This window comes from Meriones unguiculatus, chromosome 19 (genome assembly GCF_030254825.1).
Source record: "Meriones unguiculatus strain TT.TT164.6M chromosome 19, Bangor_MerUng_6.1, whole genome shotgun sequence".
In the NCBI taxonomy this organism is placed as follows: domain Eukaryota; kingdom Metazoa; phylum Chordata; class Mammalia; order Rodentia; family Muridae; genus Meriones; species Meriones unguiculatus.
Genome location: NC_083366.1, coordinates 53,561,321 through 53,589,051, shown reverse-complemented (window position 1 = coordinate 53,589,051; position 27,731 = coordinate 53,561,321). Strand labels below are relative to the sequence as shown.

The 27,731-nt window shown below is 45.9% G+C and overlaps 1 protein-coding gene across 2 annotated transcripts in view; it reads right to left on the bottom strand.

Moving 5' to 3' along the window:
- Nucleotides 1–601: 601 nt before the first annotated feature.
- Dsp (desmoplakin) overlaps nt 602–27,731 on the bottom strand; it is a 46,479-nt gene continuing 19,349 nt past the window's right edge. The window contains exons 5-24 of one of the 2 annotated variants that reach the window (XM_021633100.2): nt 25,806–25,934; nt 24,863–24,913; nt 23,571–23,732; nt 22,363–22,467; nt 21,856–21,951; nt 19,988–20,113; nt 19,365–19,517; nt 17,380–17,534; nt 16,502–16,628; nt 15,608–15,809; nt 14,768–14,994; nt 13,815–13,981; nt 13,369–13,507; nt 12,252–12,445; nt 11,290–11,452; nt 10,671–10,754; nt 9,366–9,473; nt 8,753–8,851; nt 5,553–7,847; nt 602–4,496 (exon numbers count right to left, since the gene is read on the bottom strand). In XM_021633100.2, coding sequence (XP_021488775.1) covers nt 1,263–4,496; nt 5,553–7,847; nt 8,753–8,851; nt 9,366–9,473; nt 10,671–10,754; nt 11,290–11,452; nt 12,252–12,445; nt 13,369–13,507; nt 13,815–13,981; nt 14,768–14,994; nt 15,608–15,809; nt 16,502–16,628; nt 17,380–17,534; nt 19,365–19,517; nt 19,988–20,113; nt 21,856–21,951; nt 22,363–22,467; nt 23,571–23,732; nt 24,863–24,913; nt 25,806–25,934 — 8,016 coding nt within the window. In that variant the 3' untranslated portion in view covers nt 602–1,262. The remainder of the gene's footprint in view (nt 4,497–5,552; nt 7,848–8,752; nt 8,852–9,365; nt 9,474–10,670; nt 10,755–11,289; nt 11,453–12,251; nt 12,446–13,368; nt 13,508–13,814; nt 13,982–14,767; nt 14,995–15,607; nt 15,810–16,501; nt 16,629–17,379; nt 17,535–19,364; nt 19,518–19,987; nt 20,114–21,855; nt 21,952–22,362; nt 22,468–23,570; nt 23,733–24,862; nt 24,914–25,805; nt 25,935–27,731) is intronic. The other variant, XM_021633101.2, reaches the window with a different exon arrangement.

The window sequence follows — 27,731 nt, the reverse complement described above, 5'->3', positions numbered from 1 at the left end:
CCCCTCCTTTCTGCCCCACCCAGAAGTGTCCGCTACCATCTACCTCAGCCTCCAAAACCAACAGAGGTAAGGGCTATGAACTAAAGCAAGGAGGCAGAGTCAATCATTTCTTATACACAAGCTCGTTATTTCATGATTATTCAACGAAGAGTCAAGAACTCTTCCGCAGATTCAAGAACAGCATTCCCCCCTTAGGTGGATTAAAACATTGTTTTGAGGATATCCAGAGAGGAATTGCCACCATTTTATTTTTTTTTCCCCCAGTACTATGATCCTTTGGTACTTACTACCCAGAATAAATCAGAGCAGGGCTTGGGTCTCTAGAATGATCTATTTTCAGAAGTTTCTTTCCAAAGAGCTAAATTCAGAAGACCATCTCTTCTTAAGAAAGAAAGAAAGAAAGAAAGAAAGAAAGAAAGAAAGAAAGAAAAGAAAAGAAAAGAAAAGAAAAGAAAAGAAAAAATCCAAATTAGTATTTTGAGGGGGTTTCTTATTCGGTTAGTTAGGAGACAAATAGATTAGACCTATTTTATGATACATAAAAAAATCAGACATTAAGTGTCCTGTATGAATAAGGCATTATTAAATCAAAACACAAAAGTTTCCAAAGTCTAAAACTTTATTGCCAGAACAGCAAACTTCATAAAGACCCTTTTTAAAGCACATGGAAAATGACAAGCCAAATCAACAGGAACCCTTGACTGATAAAAAGCAAAGATTGCTGCTATTGTGGACATAGTCAAAGTAATACCAAACCAGACCAGGTCATCCAAGAGCATATGGGTAATACAAATCTATGTTCTCAAACTAAAGGAAACTTGGGCCAAAATGCTTGGAGTGGGGAGGGGATGGTTTTCTCCTAATACAGAAAGTGGAACAATTTAGGTGAGAAACAAAATGAGGACTAAAACACCAGCAGTCAGTTTAATTTCTTGTATCTCCAAAGACAGAAATTGGACCTTACAGGCCAAGGAAACTTACAGAAATCAAAACATAGAAGAGAAGAAATAAACTCCAAATTCAATCTGTGCTATCCTTACAAGTGATTACTGTTTCTCATTCAGTATATGGAAGCATACACTACATTAGTTGAACCAAAAGCTACGGAGCCAAATGAGCCGTTCCTACTTGAATTTTATTGCAGCTACATTTGAAGCATAGAAACTACTGCTAAACTGCAAGTACCAGGTTGTCTTTTGTTATTTAAGATGCAGGAGAACTTCATACAAATGATACTAAGCCACGGCAACCACCTCTGACCTCTAGTGCCCAATGGAGCTACTGCTAAATGAGTAGGAATAGGAGTAGGAGGAATTCCCTGTCGCATCGAAGCTTCCTCTCCGAGACCCGCTGCGGGAACCGGAGCGGGAGCCTGAGCGAGATCCCGACCTGGAACCAGAGCGGGAGCCTGGGGCAGACATGTTATAAGGGCTAGGCAGACCCTTGGAGGACACCGAGGCGGCTTCCAGGAGGCGCAGCCCTGTGATGTCTTCCACCATGGAGCGATTCATGGCATCCTTGTAGGAGATTTTCAACTTGGTTTTGGGGCAGGTGAGGATTTTGGCATAGCTGCTGATGTCCTGCAACCTCTGAGCTGCACGGCCATCGATGAAACCTTTGCGGATGGCTTCTTCAATGCTGATCCTCCCATGCACTTCCGGGTCGACAAGGCCTCCAGTGAGGAACTGGAACTCCAGGAAGCGCTGGCCTGCCTCGTAGGGGAGCCATTTTTCTTTCACTGCCTCGGCTGCTGACATCTTCTTCTTTCCCTTCACACCTTCAAAGCCAATGAAGGCCTTCTGGGCAGGCTTCAGCCTGGTGGCCATATCTTGGTCAATGAGACCCTGGGTGACTGCATCCTGAAGGGACAACTTCTGGCCGGTGGTAGGGTGGATGATGCCACCGGTGCAAGCCTGAGCCTCCAGAAGCCGCTGCCCGGTGATGCTATCCACAATGCCCCTCTCTATACCTTCCGTAATAGAGATTTTCTCCAGGTTTTCTGTGTCAAAGATGGCCGCAATGGGGCTCGACTCCTCCAGGGGATCAGACAGAGAGCTGCTTCGGATGGTCAGATTCCTGACGCTGGATATGGTGGAAATCTTACTCACTGACTCATGTCGGGAGCTACTAAAGACATCATCGTTGACACCACCGCTCAAGCCACTGCTATTGCCGACGCCGTTTTTCAAGGAGATCATGTCAGCAAACTGTGTGAGGCTAAGGCTGCCGGACCGGTACTGGTCGAAAAACTTCCTGTCAACGAAGCCTTTGTCGATAGCATCTTGAATGTCATACTGGCTGCCCGTCTTCCTGTCTACCAGGACCACCCTGGTGGAGCCGTCTGATCCCGTGATGGTTATTTCTTCCCACTCACACTCCTGCTCGCAGAGCTCTTTGAAGGTCTCGTAATCGATGAGGCCTTTCTTGTAGGCCTCCTGGACAGACATCTCCCTGTTGGTGTCCGGGTCCACTATGACCACGCGCCGCTTCCTCAGGGTGTTCTTCTGGGAGGTCTGTACCTGCTTCTTCTTTTCTTTCAGAGGCAGAAGACAGAGCCCCGTCTCCTCATCTTTGATGCATCTTTCTTTCAGTTGCAGGTAGGTGAGATTTTCTTCAGTGTTCGGATCAAAGAAGCCTTTGGTGTCATCGCTTGGGTCGGAGAGGATTTCGCTGAGCTCCTCATTAAAATAGCCCCTCTTATAGGCCATGTCAACCGGCAAACGGTGGCTCTCCTTTGGATCGATGATACCGCCGGTTGCAATCTGGGCTTCCAGTAGGCGGATGCCGTGGCCCTTTTCGATGAGCTCTTTGTTCATTGCTTGGAACAAAGAGATGATGTTTCCGGTCTCGGGGTCGTTATAGCCGGTGACTGCTCTCTCGGCGGACAGAAGTTTCTCTTTGAACTCGATGCCCACCAGGCCTCTCTTGTAGGCTTCCTCCACTGGCAACCTCAAATTGCTGACTGGATCCACTATAAACCCAGTAGCTGCTTGGGCCTCCAGCAGCTCCAGAGCAGTACCGGGGCGAACCAGGCCGATTTTCATAGCCTCGTAAATGCCAAGCTTCTGTTTAGTGGTCTCATTGTATATGCCTGCTATGCAGCTTGAGCCCTGGAGGAAGTCCTTAATCCTCTCACCGACCTCATCATAGGAGATCTGACCAGATTCCAGTTCGTTTACAGTGGATGGCCTCAATATGCCAGAATCGACCAGCTCAGTGACGGTCACGGGCTGTCTGATCCCCTGGAAGGACATGCTTCTCTTCTGGACAGACAGCAGCAGCAGGCCCGTGTGGGGTTCGATTCTGCACCGCTCTCTCAGCTGCATGTAGCTGACCTTCTTCTTGGTGATCGGATCCACGAAGTTCTTCTGACTATCTCGGGGATCGTTCAGGGAGCGATACAAATCTCTATCAATCAGGCCCCGGGCCAAGGCGACATCTTTTGGCAAGAAGACGCTGTTGACCGGGTCCACCACACCCCCCGAAGCAAGCTGGGCTTCCAGCAGGCGCATTCCGGTTTCTCTGTCAATCAAATTCTTCTTGATGGCTTCTGAAACGGAGACTGTCTTGCCTGAAAATGGGTCATCAAAACCGGTGATGGCTTTCTCCGCTGTGTAGATCTGCTGGCGGTCATCAAAGTCAATGAGATCCCGAGCTATGGCGTTGTCCACGCTGAGCTTCTCGTTCCGATGAGGATCAATGATACCTCCCGTGGCTGCCTGGGCCTCCAGAAGCATGACAGTGGATTCCGGGGTGATGAATTTCTTCCTCTTGGCCTCCACCAAAGAGTATTTTTCCTTAGGGGAGGCAGAAGCCCCGGCGATGGCCCCTGCGCCCCGCAGGAAAGGCTGGATCTCTGCGGCCACCTCCTCCACCGACTTCTTCCCCTTCAACAGCTTGTCCAAGGTCGTCTTGTCGATCAGCTGGCACTCATAGAGCTGCATGGCCGTCACCTTCTTCCTCAGCCCGTCGAACACCAGCTTGGAGGAATCAACAGTCCACTCATACTCGGTCTGGGTCTCCCGATGGGACCCATAGGGGCGCTGCCTGAGTTTGTCAATCTCCCTCTGAAGCCGGCAGCGCTCGTTTTCCAGCTGGGACTGAGTGTCCCTGGTGGAATCCTCCAGCTTCCGCCTGCACCGCTCCTCAATCCTCTTGATCTCCGCCTGGAGTCTCTCAATCTCGCTCCTAAGACTGTTCTTCTCTCTCTCGCTCTTCTCTCTTTCTGATTCTATCTTCCTAATGGCCTCCTCCTTGCGGGAGTACTGAGTTTTCCACTGGTTCAGGTCGTTCTGGATCTGCTGTTTCTCACACTCCAGGCGCTGCTTCACCCTGCTCTCCGCCTCCAGCGTCGCTTTGGCGCGGTTCAGCTCATCCTCCAGCCGCTGCAGCCGGGCCTTGTCTTGCTCCAGGACTTTAATTTTCACCAGCAGGCTCTCTCTCTCCTGAACCACTTGAGTGCACTGACTCTTTGACTCCTGAATCCTGTTCGATGCCTAGAATTTAAGAAGAAAGAAATGGGGAAAGCATTGCTTAGATGCTGACATATGATCATTGGAATTTAACCGCCTTTCCTATGTATGTATTTTAAACATAGTCTCAATTTTCCCTGTCTGTATTCTCCCTGCATATGCTGCTCATCTGTTACCTTGCACATTATTGGGAAAAATTATGAAAATGTAGAACGCCACGTTGGTAAATGGCTTCATACTTACTCTTTCATATCCCTTTTTCCATAGCCAGACTAGAAGCTGTAGACCTGCCTTACTTTAAACAGTAATTATAACCTGAAAAGAGGGGAGTAATTTTCTTCCACATTGGCGCCCTGCTGCACCTGCATCTCACCTGGCATACTATACTGACACATTTAATAAAGCAGTACCAATACACAAGTACATACACACCACCCAGCACCACACAAATATTGTCTCCAGAAGCCAAACATATTAGAAGTTATTTTTAAATTAGGGCTTGTTAAGAAGAAGAGTCAAGCAGGAAGAAACGTCATAACCAAAAGACACCAGAATAATGCATGCAGAAAAGTCATCTAAGCCAAGTGGAAATTTAAAATTGCGTGAGAGATAATACATTTCACTGGGGAAAAAATTTTTTTTTAATTAAAGCTGTACGTCCAGACCACTAGATGAGACCACCTTCTATTTTAGTATGTTAAAATTTCAATGCTGGGCACTGAACCCAGGGCCTTGAGCATGCTAAGCGCATGCTCGGCTACTCCGTGAAAGCCCCAGCCAAGAAAGGAGAGTGGGACGTTCATGGGAAATATCTTAGATGTTTTTCTCATGCCAAAGTGTTTAAAAGCAGAACCAAGCACAGGTTTCCAACAGACTGGCATCCAGTGCAGTGACAGAAGAGAAGAATAAATGGCACTGGGAATGTTTTAAAAGCCACAGTGCGGCTCTGACAAGTAGTGAGCACATGAGCAGTGAAAAAGAAAAATTAGGCACTCTGGCAGCAGCAGAGAGTAGTTTAGGCTAGATGTGGGGTCAGTTATTTGAGAAACAGTGAAGCTTTGATCAAATATTTGTGAATACCTCTAAAGCCTGCTTTTGGAATTTCTCAATTTCCTGTCTCAAATTTTCCCTCTCTCTCTGTAAATCATTAATCAGCCCCTGCAGTTCCAGGGTTCGAGCGTTGCTGATCTGCAGCTGGCTCCTTAGATCCGAGATAGTTGCGTTTTTATCGCTGTCAGCTTCGCTCCGGCCCCTGCGCAGGTCATCATATTCCAGCCTCAGATTCCGCAGTTCCTCCTCCAGCATCAGGTGTTCCTTGGTCAGGTTCTCCGTGAGGGACTGTAACCTCTCAATCTCTATTTTACTCTCGTTAAGGCTCCGGCTCTTGTCTTCGATGGCCTTCTGGAAATGCTCGTTCCTCACGTGAGCCTGCTTGACGTTCTCCTGTTCCTGCACGAGCTGCCGCCGGAGAGCCTCCACATCCAAGGAGAGCCTCCTCAGCTCCTCCTGAGTCCTCTGCTTCTCCCTCAGGTGGCCGTCCAGCACATCTCTCTGCTGCCTGAGGTCATCCTCGCTCCTCTTCTTAACAATGGATGCCTGCTCCAGCTGCTGGGTCAGGTTGGTGATTTTGATGGCTTGCTCTTTCAAAGTCCTCCTCATGGCTTCCAGCTCCTCCTCCAGCATCTTCCTCTTGGATGAGTCATCGGAGGCTGTCCTCTTCAGCCTGCTCAGTTCCTCTTCCGCTTTCTGCTTCTGCAGCTGCAGCTCCTTCAGGGAGCCCTGGAGTCTCGTGATGTCCTGATCCTTTACTGTCCTCTCCTGGGAAACCCTTTCGTAGTCAATGCGCAGGCGCGTTAACTCCTGTTCCTGCACCTTCAGTTTGCTGATGGTCTCGGTGGCGCTGCTGTTGGCTTTCTGCAGATCATACTGGACTCTCTGAAGCTTGGAATTCTCATCCTCCAGGCATTTCCGCTCATTGGTTTCTTTCTCTACCAATTGTTTGAGCCTCTCGATCTCCTTGTTTTTATCTTGGATGGTCTTGGCCGCATCATCCAGGGACTGCTTGTATCTCAGGCTCTCCTCATTTCGCATCTGAGTGACCTGTCGCAGTTCGATCTCCAGCTGCTGTTTCCTCTGAGACATCTCCGAGCCGGTGGCCTTTTGCTGCTGGACATTTTCTTCAACCCTCCTGAGATTCTCGGTGGTCTGGGCCAGAGTGTTCTTCAGCCTCTTTACCTCCTCAGACAAGCTCCTGTTCTCTCTGGTGAGGTTGTCTATTTGAGCTCGGTAGCCACTGGTGTCCTCTTCCTTTTGCATGGTCAGCTGGTGGATGGTGGTCTTGGTGATGTTGATCTCCGTCTCAAACTGGTTTTTTAGGCTAATGATCTCCTCATCGTAACTGTTCCTTACCTTACTCAGTTCATTTTCATATTCCCAGCGGCGCTTGGCCTCATCCTGAAACTCAGCCTTGAGCCTTTCGATCTCTTTATTTTTGTCCTGAATTGTCTTGGCAGCCTCCTCCAGGGATTGCTTGTGCCTAGCATTGTCCTCCGAGCGCTGCTGGATGACCTGCTTCAGTTCTATCTCCAGGTGCTGCTTCTTCTGCATCATCTCTGAGCCACAGGCTTTCTGCTGAAGGGCGTTCTCCTCCGCCCGCCTGCGCTGCTCTGTGGCCTGCAGGATGCTGTCATTGAGCCTGACTATCTCATCCTTAAGATCTCGGTTCTCCCGGGACAGTCTGTCAAGCTGGTTTCTGAGACTCTTGGAGTCGTCCTCCTTCTGCATGGATATCTCCTTGATGGTGGTCTTCGTAATGTTAATCTCTGTTTCATACTTGTTCCTTAAATTACTCATCTCCTCATTATAGTGGTTTCTTACCTTTGCCAGCTCATTTTCATATTCTCTCTTCCGGGCGCCCTCCTCCTGCAGCAGAACCCTCAACCTCTCTATCTCGTACTCCTTCTCCTTGATGGCTTTCTCAGACTCCAGCTTCTGCCAGCCAAGGTTCTCTTTTTCACACTGCCGGGCCTTCTGCAGCTGATCATAGTCATTCTTCTGTTGGTCGAATCTGTCTTCCACGACCTTTCTCCTGCGTTTTTCGTCTTCGATCTCGTACGTCAGCCGGGTGATCTTTTCATTGAGCTCCTTGATTTGGCCGTAACACTTGTCAAGGTTCTGCTTGGCTGACTTTCCATCTAGCTCAGCCTGTCTCTTCAGCTCCTCCAGGCTCGCAAGCTTTGCTTTGAACTGGGAACACTCCGCCTGGTACTTCTGCAGGTTCTGATCCAGAAACTTATTCTTATTGCAGTTTTCAGAGTTGGCATCTCGGGCCAGTCTTAGCTCCTCTTCCAAAACTTCAATCTTGGTATTTTTCAGCTGTGGATACGAAACCAGAAATCATGTTGAAAGGAAAGCACTTTGTACCACAAGTAAGACACAATAGCTTTTCTCTTCAGACCTATGTGTATTTATTTTCCTTACACATACACACACACACACACACACACACACACACACACACACACACTGATATCAGAGAAAAACTACCAGAAAAAAAAAAAATCAAAGACCCTTCATGCCTATCATAATGCTTCCATTGGCTGCTCATTTATGATTTATGATCTTAGGGAATGATATATCAACTTTGAACTTGAGTCTTCATTTTTAAAAAAATGAAGTAATTTCCCCTATTATCAAACAGATACGATTAACTGTGCATAGCGGCACATCCTGTAATCCTACACTATAGAGGCTGAGGCAGGAAGATTGTCAGTTTGAGGCCAGCCAAGTTCTTGTTTACGTTGTTTTTGTTTTGTCTAAAAACAAAACTAGAAAACGTATGATCTGATACACCACACACCATTTACTCAAAGAGATAGCACGAAAATTCATATGACTCAATTCTACCCTCAAAAAGGGAGATTAAATCGAATAATTACTTGACCTAAAGGTTAAAATCCAGCTAGTTTTTGGTGAGCTTCTCTGGAATTTTACAGAAATAAATAAATCCCTCAGCTGGGCACCGAGGGATTTAGGTTTGGAAAAGTGATGTCACCACCGTCTGACTAAGGCTACCAAAGTCTGTGTGCAGTGTCCACTCAAGAGCATGACACTGAGCCCAGACCCAAACCGTGTCCTACCAGCTCTTTTGGAGGAAATGCAGTTTGATCAAACTGAATTATAATGAGGCAAAGATAACAAGGATCTTTGCTAATTCTTTCTTTAAAAAAAACAAAAAACAAAAACAAACAAACAACAAAAACGCCAAGGAAATGAATTACCTTCAGATCTTCCAAACTCTTCAGCATCTCACTTAAGAATCTATAGTAGTCTCCAGACCTTGTAAGTAGTTCTATATATCGTGCATGAATATCGGCAGCCTTGGAGGGAAAAGAGGAAAAAAAATTATCTTGTATACTGCATTTTTTAAAAAGTTCTGTGCAAGTTGAAGAATTTTGTTTTCTTAAAATAAGTGCAAACAGCAAATTCCCTTCTGTCACTTCTGCTGGATCCAGAATCTGGAGACACAGCAAAACAAAGGACCAGAGCCGTTTGTGTTCCCTTCCCATCGCTCCAGTTGACATCCTCTGATGTCTTTGGGGAAAGCTGTCTTTTAACAATATACTATATAACTTCCACTTAGGAGTCTACCTCACCAAATACAGCAAGTTAAGACTAATGCAGAAAGGACAGACCGGGACTTCCACTGATGATCTCCTAAACCGTATCATGTGTAAATGACTCACACCAATGGCGGACCAGAACCACTAATAAGCCCTGGGATGTACACCAGGGATGTATTCCGGCATGGCGGTAAAGATGGGCAGGAAACAGGAAAGAGACAAGCAATGACTTTTGACGGCAGACATTAAGAGAATGTAATGACTTATTTACCTCTTGCAGAATCACCCCAGATGGGGACTGAACCATGGTCCTCTTGATAGGTATGTTCAGTAGAGTTTCCAGCCCTGAGGTGTATGAGGCCAGCTGGAGTTCATAATCCTGGAGAGAAACAAAGTTTAATAGAAGCATCTTTGTTTGGGTGGATACTGAAACCCAGGATCCTGCCCGATAGGCAAATACTCCAGTGGAATGCTAATACCCCAGCCCTTAGAAAACCTGTCTTTGTTTTCATTTTTGGAGATGAAGTTTCACTATTCCTGAATGGTCTGGAACTGACTATCTTTTCCAGGCTGGCCTTGAATTCCCTGCAATACTCCTGCCTCAGCTTGCTGGGATTGCATATGTAAGCTATCATATCTAGTTCAAAAAAAAAACCAAAACCAAAAACAAACAAACAAAAAAAGTCTTAACAGCCACAAAAAAGAGTCACTAGCAGTTAAAATTCCACAGATTTATATCATCAAAATATTTCTAAAAATCACTCACCAAGGCCAGTAACAACAATCAGATAATACTGTAATTAAATGAAACATGTTCATTTTTGCACAGAGCTCCAACCTTAATGAACAAATATCCCCTTTCCACGGGGATATTTCCAAAGTGCAATGAGTTCAAGCAAATGGGACCCAAAAGTCTTGCCATTTAGAAGTGTGACCCTTGGGGGAGATGGCTTGGCTGTTAAGAGCACTAGATGTTCTTCCAAAGGGCCCTTGTTCAATTCCCAGCACCCACATGGCAGCTTACAACTGTCTGTAACTCCAGTTCCAGGGGACCTGACACTCTCACACAGACAAACATGCAGCTGGAACACCAGTGCACATAAAATTAAAACAAACAAACAAACAAACAAATGTTTTAAAAGAAGTGTGAGCCTTGAATGGTTGAGCTACCTCTCCAGCCTGAGCACAAGTAAATAAATAACAAACTTTTCACAGGTTCCTCGGGACAGAATGTATACGATCACAACCCTTAGTAAGTTTATAGTCTTTAACGCAAGACAACAACGAATGTAATTAATATTCTGATGAAATACCAATATTCTCTACATTTTAAAGCACTTCTTTTGAGTGCATACACAGGGAGTTCAGAGGGCAACTTGCAGTTTTCTCCAACGTGAGCTCTAGGGCTCAAACTCAGGTTGTCAGACTTGGTGACAAGCACCCTTGCCTAAGTGAGCCAACTTGCCAACCATCATGTTTTTTTTTTTAATTCTTTAGTATTTTCATACATGAATAGAGTGAATTTAGATGCTATCCCCTCCACCACTGTACCCACATTCCTAATAAAAAAATATACCTTAATTGAGTTTGCACAAAGTTCAGCAATTTTATGTACTTCTTCTGACTTGTCTCGCTTGCCAGATATTTCGTTGTGCAGGTTCTACACAGAGAATAAAACATTTCAAATGTTACAGCATACAAATGTAAGGGTTATTTCACTTTTATGGTGGTAATTTTTTTTTCTTCAGTCTGTTACTATGTGGACTCATGTTCAGTAATGGCTGAACAGAAAAGAGAACAAAGCCTCCAATTTACTACTTACAAGAGGATACTTTCAATCAGCACTAATTTATGGACCCATCATTTCTTTTTTTCCTTTTCCTTTTTCTTTTTGAGATAGGGTCAAGCTTGGACTGGAACTCAAGAGCCTCCTAGCTCAGCCCCCCAAGTTCTGGTATTACAAGCAGGCGCTGTATCAACTCAACTATAATGATTTCATGAAAACAACCGCCACTGTTACTATTTCCCAGTTGTATTTCTTTCTAAACACCCCAGCTGCTTCTCCTCTGTGCACGCTGCAAACATTCACAAGGTGGATTTATAGTATGAAATAGTCATCCTGCGAAACCAGGGGCAAGCAGAGCTTAAACCCAGTTAATCTCGACAGAGCTTTGGAATGACAAGTGTGGCTATACCTTCTGCTCATTCAGAAACCGCATGACGGTGCTGGAATCTCCAAACTTCATGGATTCTAAAGAGTCCTGGCGGCGTTTGGCGTCATAGAGCCACTTGCAGAAGCTTTGATAGTTATCTCGGTAATTCCTCAGCTGTTTTATTTGCTTCTCTAGGTCCCACAATCTAGGGAAAACGTATAAAGTTATTTTTTGGTTTTTGTTGTTGTGTTTTCAAGACAAGGTTTCTCTGTGTAGCCTTAGCTATCTTAGACTTGCTTTGTAGACCAGGTTGGCCTCAAATTCACAGAGATCTGCCTGGCTCTGTCTCCCCAAGTGCTGGGATTATGAGCGTGCGACACCGTGCCTGGCTATAAAATTATTCATACACTCTTATTACACGTCAGAATATGTAACACATAAAGTCAGCCGGCAATTCTCCTTGGTGCCCACCTAAAAGGAGTGACAACATGCAAGCACAAAAACACACATGAATATTTATCATATCATTTTCTCATCACATCCCCAAACTCAAACCCCGAATAGCCATCAACCATACAATTTCAAACAAAGGAATAGCAGCCAGCCACAGAAAGAGATGAAAACTGGGGGTGGTCCCAGTTGGGAGGTAGAGGCAGGAAGATAAAGAGTTTAAGGCCCATCTTGGCTGCATGGGGCAGCAGTACACTTGTCTAGGAGGGGGGACGGTCATGGGTTCAATCCCCACTACCACATAAAGGAGTAAAGATGAGTAAATAAACAAGGTGCCCAAAACGTGCCACCACAGACACGAAGCCAGGAAGCTACACACCGTGCGGAAGCCACTCACAAAGGCTGTGCACAGTAGGAGGACAGTCGTGGAAAACTGTTCAGGACTAGTCAAAACCAGCGACAGAAAGCAGGCCGGCCAAGTAAAGGCACTGCTTTTTGGCAATGGTGGCCTCTAGTGGCAAACGGGAAGATGATCGGGAAGGAGGCCGACACACCTGAAGTCTATCTGTTTGTCTATCTTCTGCCAGCGGTCTGTCAGCTGCGTCACTTTCTCGTTGAATTTGCCCAGGTCCAGGTCGTAGAGTGGATACTGCTGCGAGGACTGTGAGTGGATCTGCTGGGCCTTCTGCAGCTCCGTCTTCATGGTGGCCAGCAGGGACTTTTTCAGGTTCAAGTCATTTTTTATTTTCTGCAAGTTAAAGGGGGGAAAAGGTGCACACAAGTTAACCTCTCCCTCCATTGTTTGCTACCCCAAAGTCACTGTTTATTTTATTCACTTATCTTTTTCTGGTGCTGTGGCGAACAGCGTTCTAACACTGAGCTACAGCCTGGCTCATACCATTGACTTTAAAAGAGGAAGGCCTGGGGACACAGCCCAGAGTCAGAGCAGAAGCTTAACAGTCACAAGGCTCTGGACTTGATCCTCAGTATCTCAAAGATGGCAATCCCCTTGCCTCTGCCTCTCAAGTACTGGGATTACAGGCATGAACTACCATACTTGGCCCAAAGTGAAGAAATCATTCTAACCCAGCACTCTCCCAATGATTTCCACTACAGATCACTTCCATGCTGTCCCTGCTAACAGACACTGGAAAACCGAGTTTCCTGTCAATGGCTGACATTAGTCATGCAAAAAGCCTCAAACACCATGAAGCCTAGTTACATGTCTGAATAAAGTGTGGGCTGTGTGTGGGTGGGGTAGTGCATACCTATAATCCCAGGGTCAGGAGGTGAAGCAAGAGCTCTGGAGTTCTAGGACAGCCTTGGCTATATAGTGCTTTTGAGACCAATGTGACCTATGTGAGAACCTTTCTTTAGAAAAAACCGAAAGGCATGGGCTTTAGCCTATACTAACATGACATTACCAACTCACCACTTATACCAAACAGATCACACAAATGTATGATGCTGACACTAACAGAAATGCAATGTTTGTGAGCTCTATCCTGTCAGTTTTCCTATAAACCTACAATAATTCTAAAGATAAGGTGTGTTTTCAAAAAGTGAAACACAATAAAACACTCATAGAAACTTAGTGAGGCTCCGTAGCCGAGGGCCCAGTTCGCTCTCACGTCCCAGAGGCCAGGCTACAGACAGGACCCTCCACGTTACCTTCAGCCCGCAGCGGTAGGCTTCCACTTTATCCAGGTCCAGACAGACAGTTTCCTCCTCCGTCAGCCTCGCTTCATAGACCTTCAGCATGTCTTCCGTTTGCAGAATAGCCTGGAGAAGAGCTCTCACGGAGCACAGGCTGGAAAGAGCAAGAGAGGTGGTTACAGTTTCCAGGGACATAGTCAACCAGTTACTACTGGCCTCGGCCACTTTCGGGAAACCAGATGGTGTTAAAGATCTGGGGAGGGAGGGTGGGGGCGTCTATAAGGCACAAGCTCCGACAAGCCAGGCAAGAATGAAGCTTGATAGGGTCAGGGTTGTAGCTCAGTGAGAGAGCAGTCACCCGGGGTTCTACTCCCCGCCCCCCCCACACACACATACCAACAGGGAAAACAAAAGAAGTTTGAAAGCGCAAACTTCTCTCAAGACAGATTAGCTGTGCTCACCTGTTTAAGTAGCCATCCGTGACGCCGTTAATATTTTCCAGCTTCTGAAACAGCCCAAATATCTCATTCTGTAGATAGCAGTATTTTTCAGACCCCCTGAAGTTGGCAAGCATGTCTTTAAGCTGATTGAGAACCTCCGCGATGGCCTGCGAGTCATTCTGCACACTCTGTCAAAGAAGAGGGGGAGAGCATTTCACTGGGTGTGCAACTGTTTTAAACTCATTTTTATCACATGCTTTTAAGGTTTTGCAGCAAACATTTCTGCTCTGCATGAAAACAAAACAAAACAGAAAAACCATTGCTCCTGCCATGTTACTTGTATGTATGCATATGGTAAGGGTGCCCAAAATCCACTCTCTTAGCAAAATTTCAATAATTATTATTTCCTGTGGTCCCCTACTCCATGCCGGATCTCAGACTTACGTTACTGCGAATGTATCCCCTTTGCCCTACGTCTCCTCCGCATGCCCCATCCCTCCTCATCACTACGCATGGGTTTCTGTGTGTTTGATTCCTTTTTAAATTCCACATGTAAGTGACATCACATACTGTTTGTCTTTCTACACTTGGCCCACCTCTCTCAGCATAATAGCCCCCAGCTTCACACAATTCTCAATTTCTCTTTCTGTCTCTCTCTCTCTCTCTTTTTTAAACCAAATAATATTCCACACGGGGCTGGAGAAATGGCTCGGTGGTTAGGAGCCTGTAAGGCTCTTGCAGAAGACCTTAGTTGGGCTCCCAGCATCTACCTGGGGCAGCTCACAGCCGCCCGCAACTTTGGCTCTAGGGGACCTGACACCCTCTTATGTCCACTGTGGGAGCCCACACTCATGTGCCCATATCTCCCTGACCTTGCCATAGTGTAAAATAAATATATATTCCATGAGTTTACTCTGCACTGTAGCTGTGTGGTTCTTATGAGGACTCAAGATTTCGATGCTGGCAGATCCTACCTTGAGCTCATTGATCTTCACCGTGATGTGGTGTGTAGAGCCTTGGTCTGTGAGCAGGAGATTTTTAAGCGACACCCTGCCCTCACAGTGCTCCATCTGCCTGCGGATCTTCTGCAGCTCCATCAGCAGCCATGTCTCCTGTTTGTCATTTTCTCTGTTGGTTTCAATTACTTTGTTGTGGTTGACATCTTGGCAGGCGCCCACGTGAGTGATTTCAGTTTTGGTGACTGTAATAATAAGTTAGGACCATAGATATGAGAGACTGCCAAGCTGGCCCCTTCACTGTATAAAAACATGCCTACTCCCTGTGGCTTGAGTCTAGAACTCTGGCAGACAAATTATTTTATATACCTTCCATGTAATAGATAAGAATTATTGTCTCCCAAGTATTCGTGTGATGGAAGACTGGCCGCTAATGTAAAAGTACTGATGCAGCGGGGCCTGTAAGAGGTGGGGCCTAGCAGAAGATGATTAGATTAGGGGGGTATCACTCAGCAAGCATGAATGCCCAGCTCCTGGGGGTTGATTAAGTCTCCGGCCCTGGCCAGTCGTCCACAGAGTGACTTATTCTAAAGTTGCCCAGGCATTCAATCTTTCTGCATGAAACCATTCCCTTTCCTGCTTCTCTGCTGAACTATGTCAAAAGCCAGGTTCCACATTACTTCCCAGCTGTCAGAGTAATGAATTAAATAAACTTCTTTTCTTCACAAATTATCCGATTTCGGGTAATTTTGTTATATCAGCACACAGCATACTATGTATCTTTCAGAGAAACGGCTTTCCTTTTCAAAACAAGGGTGTGACTGACTGCTACAAAGAGAAGAGACTGGCCCGGCTGACCTGTCTGGTGCTGGGGGTGGCCTGGGAGCTGGATGACCAGGGTCTGGTAATGCTTCTGAGCATCAGTGAACTGAGACTGCATCCTCCGTTTGTCATCATCCCCAAACATCTCTGAGCCTTGGCTGTTTTTGATGAAGTCTTGGTAATGGAGCTCAAGGTCTTCAATGGTCTTCATGTAATCTTCCTGTCTCATCGTTTTCAGCTGGAGGTGAACCCGGCACAAGTGAGTTGGGAAGACATGAATGTCCTAAATGCCCCTCCCCCCAAGTAAGAAGAGTGCAAGACAGAGTGGCCAGGGCAACCCTCATAGGCTGACTAAGACAGAAAAGCTCGTGGGAGCTTTGTCAGCGTTACAAAGGGGCACAGCAGTAGCTTGCCAGTGGCTTTTTCCTTCACAGGATATTTTTCTTCAAACACAATTATTATGCAGAAACTCAAATGTAAATAAAGCACAACGAAGCACAGCCATTCTACAAAGACAGAAGGGCTCGAGGCCCCTAAAGCTCCCTATCCTGCTTCCTTCTCCTCACTTACCACTCCACTAAAGGACTCCTCAACCTAAGGCTCTTCCAACCGCATCTTAAGGACCACTGACTTAGAGAAATGCTTTCTTTTCAGAGTTCTTGCAAGCATTAATCCTGACTTTCCCAAGGGACATTCCAGTGGACATGTATGACCTAATTCCCATTACCTCTAAGGAGATTCCCTCCCCCCGCCCCACCCATGCATGCTAAGCAAGTTTTCTACCCCTGAGCCCCACCCCATTCTGTATGGTAGAGGACAGACCAGTCCCATGAAAGGCTAAGAGGCCTCACGTGGTGAGACACAAATCCTCATCTGTCCAGGGAACAGGTCAAGCAGCGAGTGACCCTCTAGGCAGTCCCGAGGACATACCTTGGCGATAGTCATGGCCCTGATCTTCTCGATGTCAATCATGCAGTAGTGCCAAGACACCAGGCTCTTCATGTTGATGTACAGCTGGTTCCACAGCGCCAAGATGGCTTCATAGTACTGCTCAATCCTGGAAGGCAGTGAAAGAAAACATTCCAGCCCAAACAGAAAGCCTGGACAGGCTGGCAACATCTGCCCAGAAATCTAGACCCAACCTTATGAAGTGATTGTGTAATTTTCAAAGCTGTCAGCATTTCAATGGATTCAGACTACCCTACTTCCCAGAAGTACACTCTCCGCTTTATCTACAGCCACACGGATCATTCAAATCATTCCGGTTGAGAAAGGCTATCCAACGCAACTCTGTTGTATTGACCGTTAGCAGTCGGCAGGTGTCTTAAATGCTGAGCGCCCCTGAACTCTGGACAGGAGAGGGAAGGAGGGCATTACCCAACACTCCCCATTCTGGGTGGGGCTCAAGGTTTCCAATCTAAGACATTTGAAAGAATCTGTATGTCCCGGCTCCTGGTGAAGAAACGAACGCCTCAGGAGGGGCATGTCATATCTGTGACTATGTTTGAAATAACCGATTTGCTTTAAAAAAAAAAAAAAAAAGGAAAGAATTTCAAAACAGCAGCTTCAGAGGGTGTGGCGGGTGTCACTCATGCGTGCTCCTGACTCTCCTGTATGGTCATATGTTCTCTTTCATCCATAATAAAGTCTTCAACATAAACTTGCAAAACACAGTAGAGGCGGCTTCACCAAGCTCCTTTTGTCGGGGTGGTTACGGTAAGAAAGCTCTGCTTTAAGCTCCTTGTTCAGGCAGGAGCACTCCCGCCCGACCGTCCAGTGTCGCAGCTGCCAGGAACTTCAGAACTTACTTGCAAGAAAGGTCCACAGCCAGAGGGTTTGGAGGAGGGATGATCAGGCCCACAGAAGGCACGAGCATGTCGACGCCTCCGGGACCCGTCACGTACCACTTGCTGCGCTCATTGTTGTCCTTCAGGATGCATTCGTCCCCTTTGTGGATGATTTTCTGCCAGGCAAAGAAACGAAGACGGAAATGAAAGCATGCCAACCGCTGACGCTCTTACGCTCGCCCCCATCAGATGGGGACCATCACGGTACTCCCAAGCAAGACCTGTGGGCAAGTTCTACATGCGAGCCACCAGCTTATCCGCAAAGTTAGCTACCTCCTGAGCGGGGCGAGTTAGGCAAAGACACTGTTCGAAGATCGCGGAGGAATCTGAGAAAAACCTCTGCCACAAGGCACACCCTTATTGTGTTTTCTTCCTGTCCTGAATTCATGCTTTACATATTTACACTTCAATAAGGGGGAGTCGCGTGACCGACTCATTTGCTCTTAAATTGGCATCAGTCTGTAAAAAAGACAACCCTCTAAGTGAACTTCTGCCTGGCCTGGTGGCTCAGGCCTGTAGTCCCATAGTCCTGTACTCATAAGGCAGAGGCAGGAAGGTCAATGACAACCCGGGATATGATCAAGATTAAGGGTACCCTGCTCAATTTAGCAAGATCATATCTCGAGATAAGTACAAAAGGCCTGAACATAGAGCTCAGTGGTAGTGTGATCCCTGCCATGTGTGAGGCCCTGGGTTCCGCGGCCAATACACTAGAACCTAAATCAATTCAATTAAGTAATTCCAGCTCTCTCTCTTTTTGTTTTTTGTTGTTGTTGTTTTGTTTTTTGTTTTGTTTTTTGCATGTGCTACCACGGTTGGCCCTGTAGAGCTTCTTAAAATGGCTGCTAAAAAGCTAGAGGTGCAGCTCAATGACAAAGAGCTTTCTCAACCCTGATTCCTAGCACCACAGAAAAAGACAAAACCTAAAACAAACAAGCATAAAACCAGCCTACATTGTAAGGCAACTGTCTGTCTGAACCGACAAAATGTAAGAATTGTTTTCACCTAATATTTCAGTCTAATCTTCTTTCTTGTAGGTTTTTTTTTTTTTTTTTTTTTTTGGAGGGGGGTTGTTTTGGGTGTTTTGTTTTTGGTGTTTGTTTGTTTTGGTGGTGGTGGTTTTTGGTTTTGTTTTGTTGGTTGGTTAGTTGGCTGTTGCTTGAAACAAGGTCTCACTCTGTATCTTGGGTTGGCTTTCAATGTGAAGGAATTCTGTCTCATCCTCCCAGGTTCTGGGATTACAGATGTGGGCCACCAACTTACTTCTTTCTCCCCACACAAGTTCTTAGAACATTCCACAGGGTAGAACAGACCCCTGTTTCATCAGGCTCTTCTAACTAGGTAACCACATTTTGCTTCTTAGATCTTTCAGAAACTTATTATAAAAAAGCAGAACAGTGGAAGTCATATGGATAAGTATGGAAACTAACCCATCTCCCTATAAAGCTGTATTTCCCACAGAGCCTACAGGATTGACATAATTGAGAACTGCCAAAAAAAAAAAAAAATCTGCAGGAAACTCACTTTACAGGAGCCATGATAGTATCCTGTCCCATTTCCATTTATCTTGTCTGAAACTTAAAGATGGAGGTGATGACAAATACGTGTTGGGTACCACAAGAAGGAAGTGGTCACCTTAGAAAGGTCTTTAAACCTTCAAGTTAACCATTGTCCGGATGAGGGGTGGAGCTCAGAGATACAGTACAGGCTCGGCACAGCATGAAAGCTTTGCCTTCCTTCCCAAACACCCAAAGGAAGCGGCTCTTGTCCTAATTGTCCACAGTTCCAATGACTCAGCTCAGAGCTGCTGCATTTGTGCAACAGCTGATCGCTTTATTTAGAAAAGACATGATTGTGCTCACTGAAACCAAGATTAGTTTTGCCCTCTTGACTAACAAAAGCTTATGTAAAGAAGGGAAGGCTCTTCTCTGAGTGTGGAGACACACCTGGTCTTGTTTGTAGTCGCAGAGAGCCCTGAGAATAATGGGCTTGTTGCTCCTATAGTCTGGGTTCCGAGGCTTCAGCTGCACAATCTTCTTGGACTTGTTCACCAAGTTCTGCACCTGACGCTTGTATTCGAGGATTTTCTCCCGTTCTTTCTGCAATTGCAAATACAATCTGCCTTTAGCACGGGTGCCCTTCGAGTTTTAGAGACCTCTTGAAGAAGCTGCCACGACCTCAAAGTTAAGTATTGCTACTGTTCCATTAGTTAGCCACACACTCTTCACGAGGGAAGATAACCTTCCACGGTAAGCCTTCTGAATTAACTGGACAGGAAAGACTATCTCCACGAGAGGACCGCTTTCCCAAGGGACCTGTCAAGTTAAGTCATGGCGTTCTCTCGCTCTTGTTTTCAGTAGATTACTGAGACACTGAGGCAACGGCCCTTCCCTACAGTAGCTGGGAACAGCGGAGAAGCCAATGAAAGATGAGGAAATTGAGGTGTGGCCTCTGGGTATGAGCTGTCTTCCCCGACAGCCACCCCGCGTCTGGGGTGAATCAACACCCCCCCCCACCACCCACCCCCGGCCCTTCGAGTGCTGCTGAGGGTCTGGGTGCGGCACGGTACCTCCAGCTCTTTGATCTGCTCCAGCAGGTGCTGCAGGGGCATGTTCTTGTCGCAGGGGTATTTCTTCCTAATGGAGTCCTGCAGGCCCTTCAGGTAGGCTTCAGTTGACTGGGCCTCTTCAAAAAACTGTTAGGGAGGACAGTCCCCGTCAGTGAAAAGGAACTTTAGTCGCCCAGAGGCTTGGGTGTTAAAGACTGGGTTCCCAGTGTGGCATCGTGGGGACTGTGGTGGTTGACCTGGAGCCACCTCGTATTCAGATATTAATTGCTTGCCCTCCCCCCAACCCCCGAGATTCTAACTGTTCTACATGCAAACCCTCAAGTAACCAAAATGATGTTCATGGGCTTTGCCTCCCCAATTATCCCTGATTGGCTAAATAACATTGCCTATGTACCTGGGTTGGGCAGAAGTGAGGCAGGTTGAGCTAAGGTTCACAGGCTTGGAGGACAGAGGATCAAGGGAGGGAAAGAGACGAGTAGAAAGGTACAGGAGAGGAGGAGAAGAAAGAGGAGTCCCACGGGTTATCGTAAAGAAGGACCACGTGGCTAAGAGGAGCTTGATCTGAGGATCAAGAGATGAAGAGAAGCAGCCCAGATGAAGAGCATAAGCAAGTATTTATGAGAGTTTTGGATGGGAATAATTAAAGCACAGGGCATGGGATGTGGGGCTGAGGTTTAACAAGGCAACTTAGGGGGTGGTTTCTGCCCAGTTCCAGTGTATAGGTACATTATTAAAAATCTAATGGGTGTCTGTGTCTTTTATTGATATGATGGCAGGTTGACTAATAACTGCCATAATAATTGTATGAATTAACAGTAAATTTTAATAACCATTTTCTACAACAGGGGACGATGAAACCTCTAGAAGAAGGGGCATCATGGGGGTCTTTGGACCGTGGGTATACCCTCAGAGAGAATCAGGAGACCCTAGCCTCCTCCCCTTCCTCCCCTTGCTCTCTGGCGGCTCTGTTCTATCCTGCGCTCCCCACCATGATACGCCAATTCTTCGCTGGCCAGAATAATGAGGTCCGTGGGCCACAGACTGGACTGTCTAAAACTGTTGACCAGTTTAATTATCCTGGGTGTTTTACTAACACCCCGGAAAAGCTAACCAACACAATCATTTTAGTAGTTCTGCTTCAAGAACCATCACCCTCCCTCCCCGAGCCTCTGTGAAGGAAAAGAAGGGAGCGGGGAACATTCACAGACTAGTAACTGCTGACCCTGTTACAAATCTGTGTTGCTCTAAACTAAGGACTTACACTATACCTTCAAGATTGCTTCCTTGCTGTAAAATCATAATAATAATAATAATAATAATAATAATAATAATAATAATGTAGTGATGGCTTTGCAATGCACATGACCCCGTTATTTCCATACATGTATAGCTATATGCGCTTATTAACATCCATACAATGCATGTGGCATATTATCTCAGACTAGAAAAAGTTCCCTGGAGATCACCCTGCGTCTGCTCTCCTTATTTTGTACACAAGAAACCGAAGCCTGGAGTTTTGACTTGTTCTGAAGTTACACAAATCCATGGTTAGAAGGGCTGGAGGCAGACTTCATCACTGACACCAGCGTTTCTTCTCACAGTCCCATGGCCACTCTAAAACATCAGCCCGGGCCAGCAAGATGGCTCAGTGGGTACAGATTCCTATTGCCAGATCTGACAACCTGAGTTTTAGCACCAAGGCCCACATGGTGGAAGAACAGGGCCAACTCAAGCAGGTTTTTCTCTAAACAGCACATGACCACTGTGGCATGCGACCACCACACACACACACACACACACACACACACACACACACACACAGGTGAATGGAGATTTTTTTTTTTTAAAGATCAGATATGTCTAAAAACCTGAAAGTAGGCAGCGTTTTCTTTGAGATGAACATCAATGCACTTCGTGATTTGCAGAATCCAACTCCACTGTGTCTGAAGTGTGTCCATATATGCCTGAAACAAGAAAACATCAAAACGTGAGCTGCCTCATGTCCACTCAGACGCACAGAGGGCTACCTCCTGCACAGACCCATGGCTCACTGCTCTTATTTATAAATAAAGCTTTATTGGAACAAGTCCATGGTTGTTCATGGATACAGTGCTTTCATATAAATGCTTTTTACAAAAAAAAGGCTGCTTTTGTGATACAATGACAGAGTTAAGTAATTGTGACAGAGATTATCTTAGGGTCTAAAATATTTCCGATTTTCCAGGGGAAAAACAAAACAAAATGCCGATGGCTGGCCTAGGGTGCTGATCCCAAAGGAGAAAATAAAGTGGAGAAGAATCATTCACCCACAAAGAGATCCCTTATGAAAAAAGGTTTATTTTCCCTAATGAAAATGTAAATCCCATAAAACCCACCTCAATTTTGTCTGAAGCTGGGTGCTGATTGAGGACAAGTTGGTCACTCTCTTGCTTAAGCTTGTTGAGTTCCTTCTCCTTGACTTCCAGTTGACTCATGCGTATCTGTGAAGGGAAACACCAGATCCTTTACAGCAGGTCACAATTAGGTGTCCATTGCCTTACACCGCTTAGAGGTGGCTAGGTACAGATCCACATTTTGGAAACGATTGGTTCTAAGCATTTAGCATTTATACGACATTCTTGAGTATCCTCAGGAACCACAGCATGGGGGCATGACCAGGCCAAGACAATGCAGGTAATCAACAGCATTACCACTAATACATGTTGAACACTCCTAATTCCAAATGTTTGGGACCACATGGGTTTCAGATTTAGGATTTGCTATTGTAGAGCATCTGCATATACACAAAGATATTTTGGAGACAGGACTCAAGTCTAAAGACAAAATTCATTTATGTTTCCTACCCACACAGCCTGAAGGTAATTTTATATAATTTTTTTAGGGGTTCCCTGGATTTTTGACTACCACCTGAAGTCAGAATATTCTACTTAGGGTACCATGGTGGCACTCAGATAATTTCAGAGAAACCATTCTGGATTTCAGATTTCCAGACTACATGTGAGCAACACATTCTGTTTCCTAATTTCAGGTTTCGATCCAGTGTTCTACAGGGCCATCCACTCCACTGGAGGGTTTCTGGACAGACCTACCTATGAATCACTGCCTTCAGGGACATTAAGCAATGGAATTGGGGAAAGGGGGTTGTTTAGCCAGCAATGATAGTCCCATCTACTTGGTAGGATAAGGCAAGATGATTATTTGAGTTACAAAACATAGTGGTGTTTCTGAATAACAGAGGGAAACCCTATCTCTTTGAAAAATAAAGGGGTGAGGCTGGGGAGACGCTCAGTGATTAAGAGCGCTGACTGCTCTTCCAGAGGACCTGGGCCTTGATTGCCGGCACCCACACTGTGGCTAACAAGCACCTGCAACTCCAGTTCCTGGGAATCTGATGCCCTCCTCTGGCATTTGTGGGCACTGCACGCACATGGTACACAGATACACACGCAGGCAACACACATGAAGCAAAACCAAATAAATCACACATCCCTGAACAGGGCACCCGCTTGCGGCTGATCAAAGACCTCTCCTCCCCCCCCCCCCCCCCCGCTGCCCAGGCGAAAGGCGAGGTAGGGCGTCTTACGGAGAAGGCCTCCTGCTTCTGAGCGATGCTGGTGTTCTTGTCGCTCCAGTCGTACAGCAGCTCCTCCTCCTCACAGTCGTTGATCCACATGATCTCTCGGGAGGCGGTCTGGATGATGTTCTGCAGCTGGCGCAGGTGGTCCATCCTCTCGAAAGACGCTTTCTGCAGACCGGGGACAGCGGGAGGGCAACGACACAGGTTAGCAGCGTGCTCTGCAGACTGTGCAGATAAACCTGTGCAGTTCTTTACCCCCAACCCTCCTAACCTGCTGCATTCACCTGGTACAGGAGAGACAGACAGACAGACAGACAGACAGACAGAGGCCCTTTCCTGGGGCCGTGGCAATCTCAGATCCAAACATTCCGCAGGGCCCTTCTCATCTTTCTCCCTAAGGCTGGGGAAACCCACGGCCTCCCTCACGCTAGAGGAGCACTCTGCTCTTGAGCTACGTCTCGAGCCTCTGAAGCATCTTAACTCAGACAATGATGTCTGAGGCCAGCCAGATGGCTCAGCAGGTAAAGCATTTTCTGGACAAGACTGACGACCTGATTTCAATCCCCAGGACCCACACAGAGAAACGACCCTACAAAGTCGTCCTGTGACCCCCATTTGCACTCTAGCCTATGCCTACCTACATACACACAACACACACACACACACCAATTATAATAAATAAAAATGTAGAAGATAATGATGTTTGAGTTTAATGATTTTAGATAATTAAAGGGAACTATACTCTTTTGGGATTTGCCCACACACATTTAAGGTGCTGTCAATCTTATACCCTCTGCCAACAGGAGCAGTAATGTGTTACCAGTAGCCACACTATTTTAAAAGCACTGTAGCCAGCAAGGAAATATAGAAAATGCGAAAATAAGATGACACAAATATATAGAAAATGGAAAATCTCTGCTTTGGAATCAAGCAACTGATGTAGCGTCTATCATGAGACAATGACAGGCTGGTAAAAATATGTGAGGAAAACATATTTTGTTTGTGTTTATTCTCCTTCAAAGGGGCACAATCCTTTATCACTTTACACGCATATACCAAGAGCCATTGATGTGAAATTTAACTTGAAAAGAGAGTAGTGTTGGGTCTTCAGAAAACAAAACAAAAACTCTGAAACTTCAATTCTAAAAGAAAATCAGCAACAACAAAATGATAATCCATGGACACGGGGGCCAGTGCCCACCCAGGCTCTTCGCTGAACACTAAGCCATGTATGGTCCCGGGGAGACAGTTACCACTTAAGGAACCGAACTGAATTAACAGCGGCTAAATGCGCTTACCAGAAGGTTTTCATACTCCTCCTCCAGCTGGTAGATGGCTGACTTCTCACGCTGAAAGAGAAGAAAATGCAGGTAATTACTTAGCCCTCATTATGGATGTCCTACAGAAGTGTAGCCTTTGTATGCCTCCTTCTAAGGCGCTGGCCTTGGCCCGGTCAGTAAAAAGAAGTGATTGCTCTATGAAGTCTTTTGCCCATGGTGACCTTTCCCCGGATAGTCTGAAGGCCCCTCCCCGGGCACTCGTCCCTTCTCCACAAAGAAATATTCTGTCATTTAAAGAGTTGCCATGGGAAATATATTGTTGGATCCTTCAGATCTTAGAGACGTGAAGGAGAAAGCTGAGCAGATACTCAAGTGGGCAAGAGGAAGGTCTAAGCTGTAAAACAGCAGGGCAACAAGAAAACGACAGCTTTGGTCTAAGTATTACAGTTGGCAATTTCATGCACAGGAACGGGGTAGGGCTGGGGACCAAGCAGCGAGATCAGACAGCTATCTGGTGCTGTCATTCTCCACTCAGCCCAAGTCTGGCTTTTCTCCAGCTCAGGAGAGGTATTGATAGGAGACACAATTTCCTTCAGGACAGATGTGACTTTACTCCCACCCAAAAGAGGACCCACCAACTCGCCAGTGATATAGTAAGCTACATGATAACTTCGTTTTCTTCTGGCCAGTGATGCTTTGCTTTCTGCGGTAATTATCTACCTAACACCTCTGCGAATACTTATTTCTAAACCTTAAACTCATGTTATCCTGCACATACTTGGCATTCAGTTCAAACTACTGCTCCCATTAATCTGTTTCCACTTCCCTTTTACAAAAGGTAGTTTTCATGTTTTGTTTTAATTTCTAGTCTCTTGGGAAGAAAATAATAGTCTCATGTTTTGGACAAATCTTCCTAAATGCTACACCCTTCTATAGACTCCCTGATGACCATGACAAGTACCAGATCCGCTTTGATCTTGTCCAGCTGCCAGCGGTAGTCTCCAATGGCGTTGTGGATGCTCCTGTGGCTGTTGATATGCTGTTCCACTGAGGCAGAGTCCACACCCCAGGCCATCAGTTCCATTTCCGCCTGCAGAAAGAGGGGAGCACACTCTTTATTGGCCCTCCTCTGCAACAGAATCATTTCTCTGTACCATCAGGGATCAAGGTACCATGCACAGCCCTGCTCCAGATAATGCTCAAAACATACAGCCACCCAGGCAGCTAAAGCAGGAAGATGACTTGAACACAGGTGTTCAAAACTGGCCTAATCTCAAGAGAAAAAGAGGAAGAAGAAGAAGAAAATGTATGAACTATGTCTGAAGCCAAAATACTTTTCAAAGGGTAGAGATTACCAAGTATGAATCACCAAATACATCCTCAATTAATTTGCCTCCAGTCGTCCAAGATGAACTGAGGAAAAATTTCAGTAATGGGTTCCTTGCAATCTAGATCATTCTTCTGAAAGAGAACCTCTCTATATATATAAATGCAGGTATAGGGGTGAAGCTAGCAAAATGGCTCAGCGGGTAAAAGGGACCGCTACACAGCATAATGACTGGATTTCCATTCCCAAAACCAGGAAATAGAGAGGAGAGAAATGATGATCAAAAATTGTTCCCTGACCCCCATAGCCGTGTCCTGCACACAATAATAATAATTGCATTTTTAAAAGGATAAAAAATTACTAGATGCTAGTATGCATGTGATACATTTTAAGTACTAATAGACATTTCTTTATTCAATCATTTTTAAATGCATGGTCAGAAACCATTAATGACACAGTCATGCGCTGCAAAGTTGCCATTGTTTATTTCGTTAAATTATCTTTTGTTTGTTATTGCTATATGGGGGGAGGGAGGTTTGAACCTACAGCCTCACAAAAGCTAGGCAAGTGCCCTACCCTTTGGCTGCATATCCAGCCCTACGTTATGTTAATGAATGTTAATGAACGACAGTTAGCTGTTGGCTCAGAAATACATCATTTTCAAAATTTCCTTCCAAACTGAAAACTCTATGATCTGCTTCCGAGGGAAGAAACTATGCAAACTCAAGATCCTGGCTCATGCTGGTAAAAAATACTATGATTGTGGGTTTATATTAGCTTTCTGAATGTGAAATCTGGCTAGATTTATCACTTGAGTATGAAATTTAAGAATGTTTCATAATAAGAAATATTGGGGGCTGGAAGGGTGCCTTGGAGGTTAAGAGCACTGGCTGCTCTTCCAAAGGTCCTGAGTTCAATTCCCAGCAACCATGTAATGGCTTACAACCATCTATAATGAGATCTGGTGCCCTCTTCTGACTTGCAGGCAGAACACTGTATACATAATAAATAAGCAAACAACCAAATAAATTTTTTTTTTTTTTTTTTTTTTTTAAGAATCAAACATGGTCTCATTTCCTGGCAGGTCTCATTCCGGTCAAGCCCAGCCTCTGTTCCTCCTTTTGCATGGGCACATGTAAATTTCTGAATCACCTGTGTCATCTCTTGGACATGCCGAGGGCAAACATCCTGTGCTGGGATGGCAGCAAGACCAGACCGCAATTGTCCTAAGCCACACCCACGTTCTAGTGTCCTTGGCAAGGCTTCAGAGAAGAGTCCTTTCAGAGTCAGAGAACTGAGGGTTAGCAGGGACTTTGGCCTTGTCCCGCAACTGCCTGTGCTTTTAAAACAGAAACAGCAGGTGCCACACTGGGCCGGTGGAGGTGACCCAGGGCCAGCTCACACTGCTCATTACCTGCCAGGTGTATAGTATCTGCCTCGCCCATCAGCAGCAGCACAGATCAGGGAAACAAAGCAGAAACCTGGCAGGGAGGCGTGTGTCTGCCCCCTGAACACGCTGCCGGGGAACCAAATCCCTTATCAGTGGAGGCCTCAGCTGGG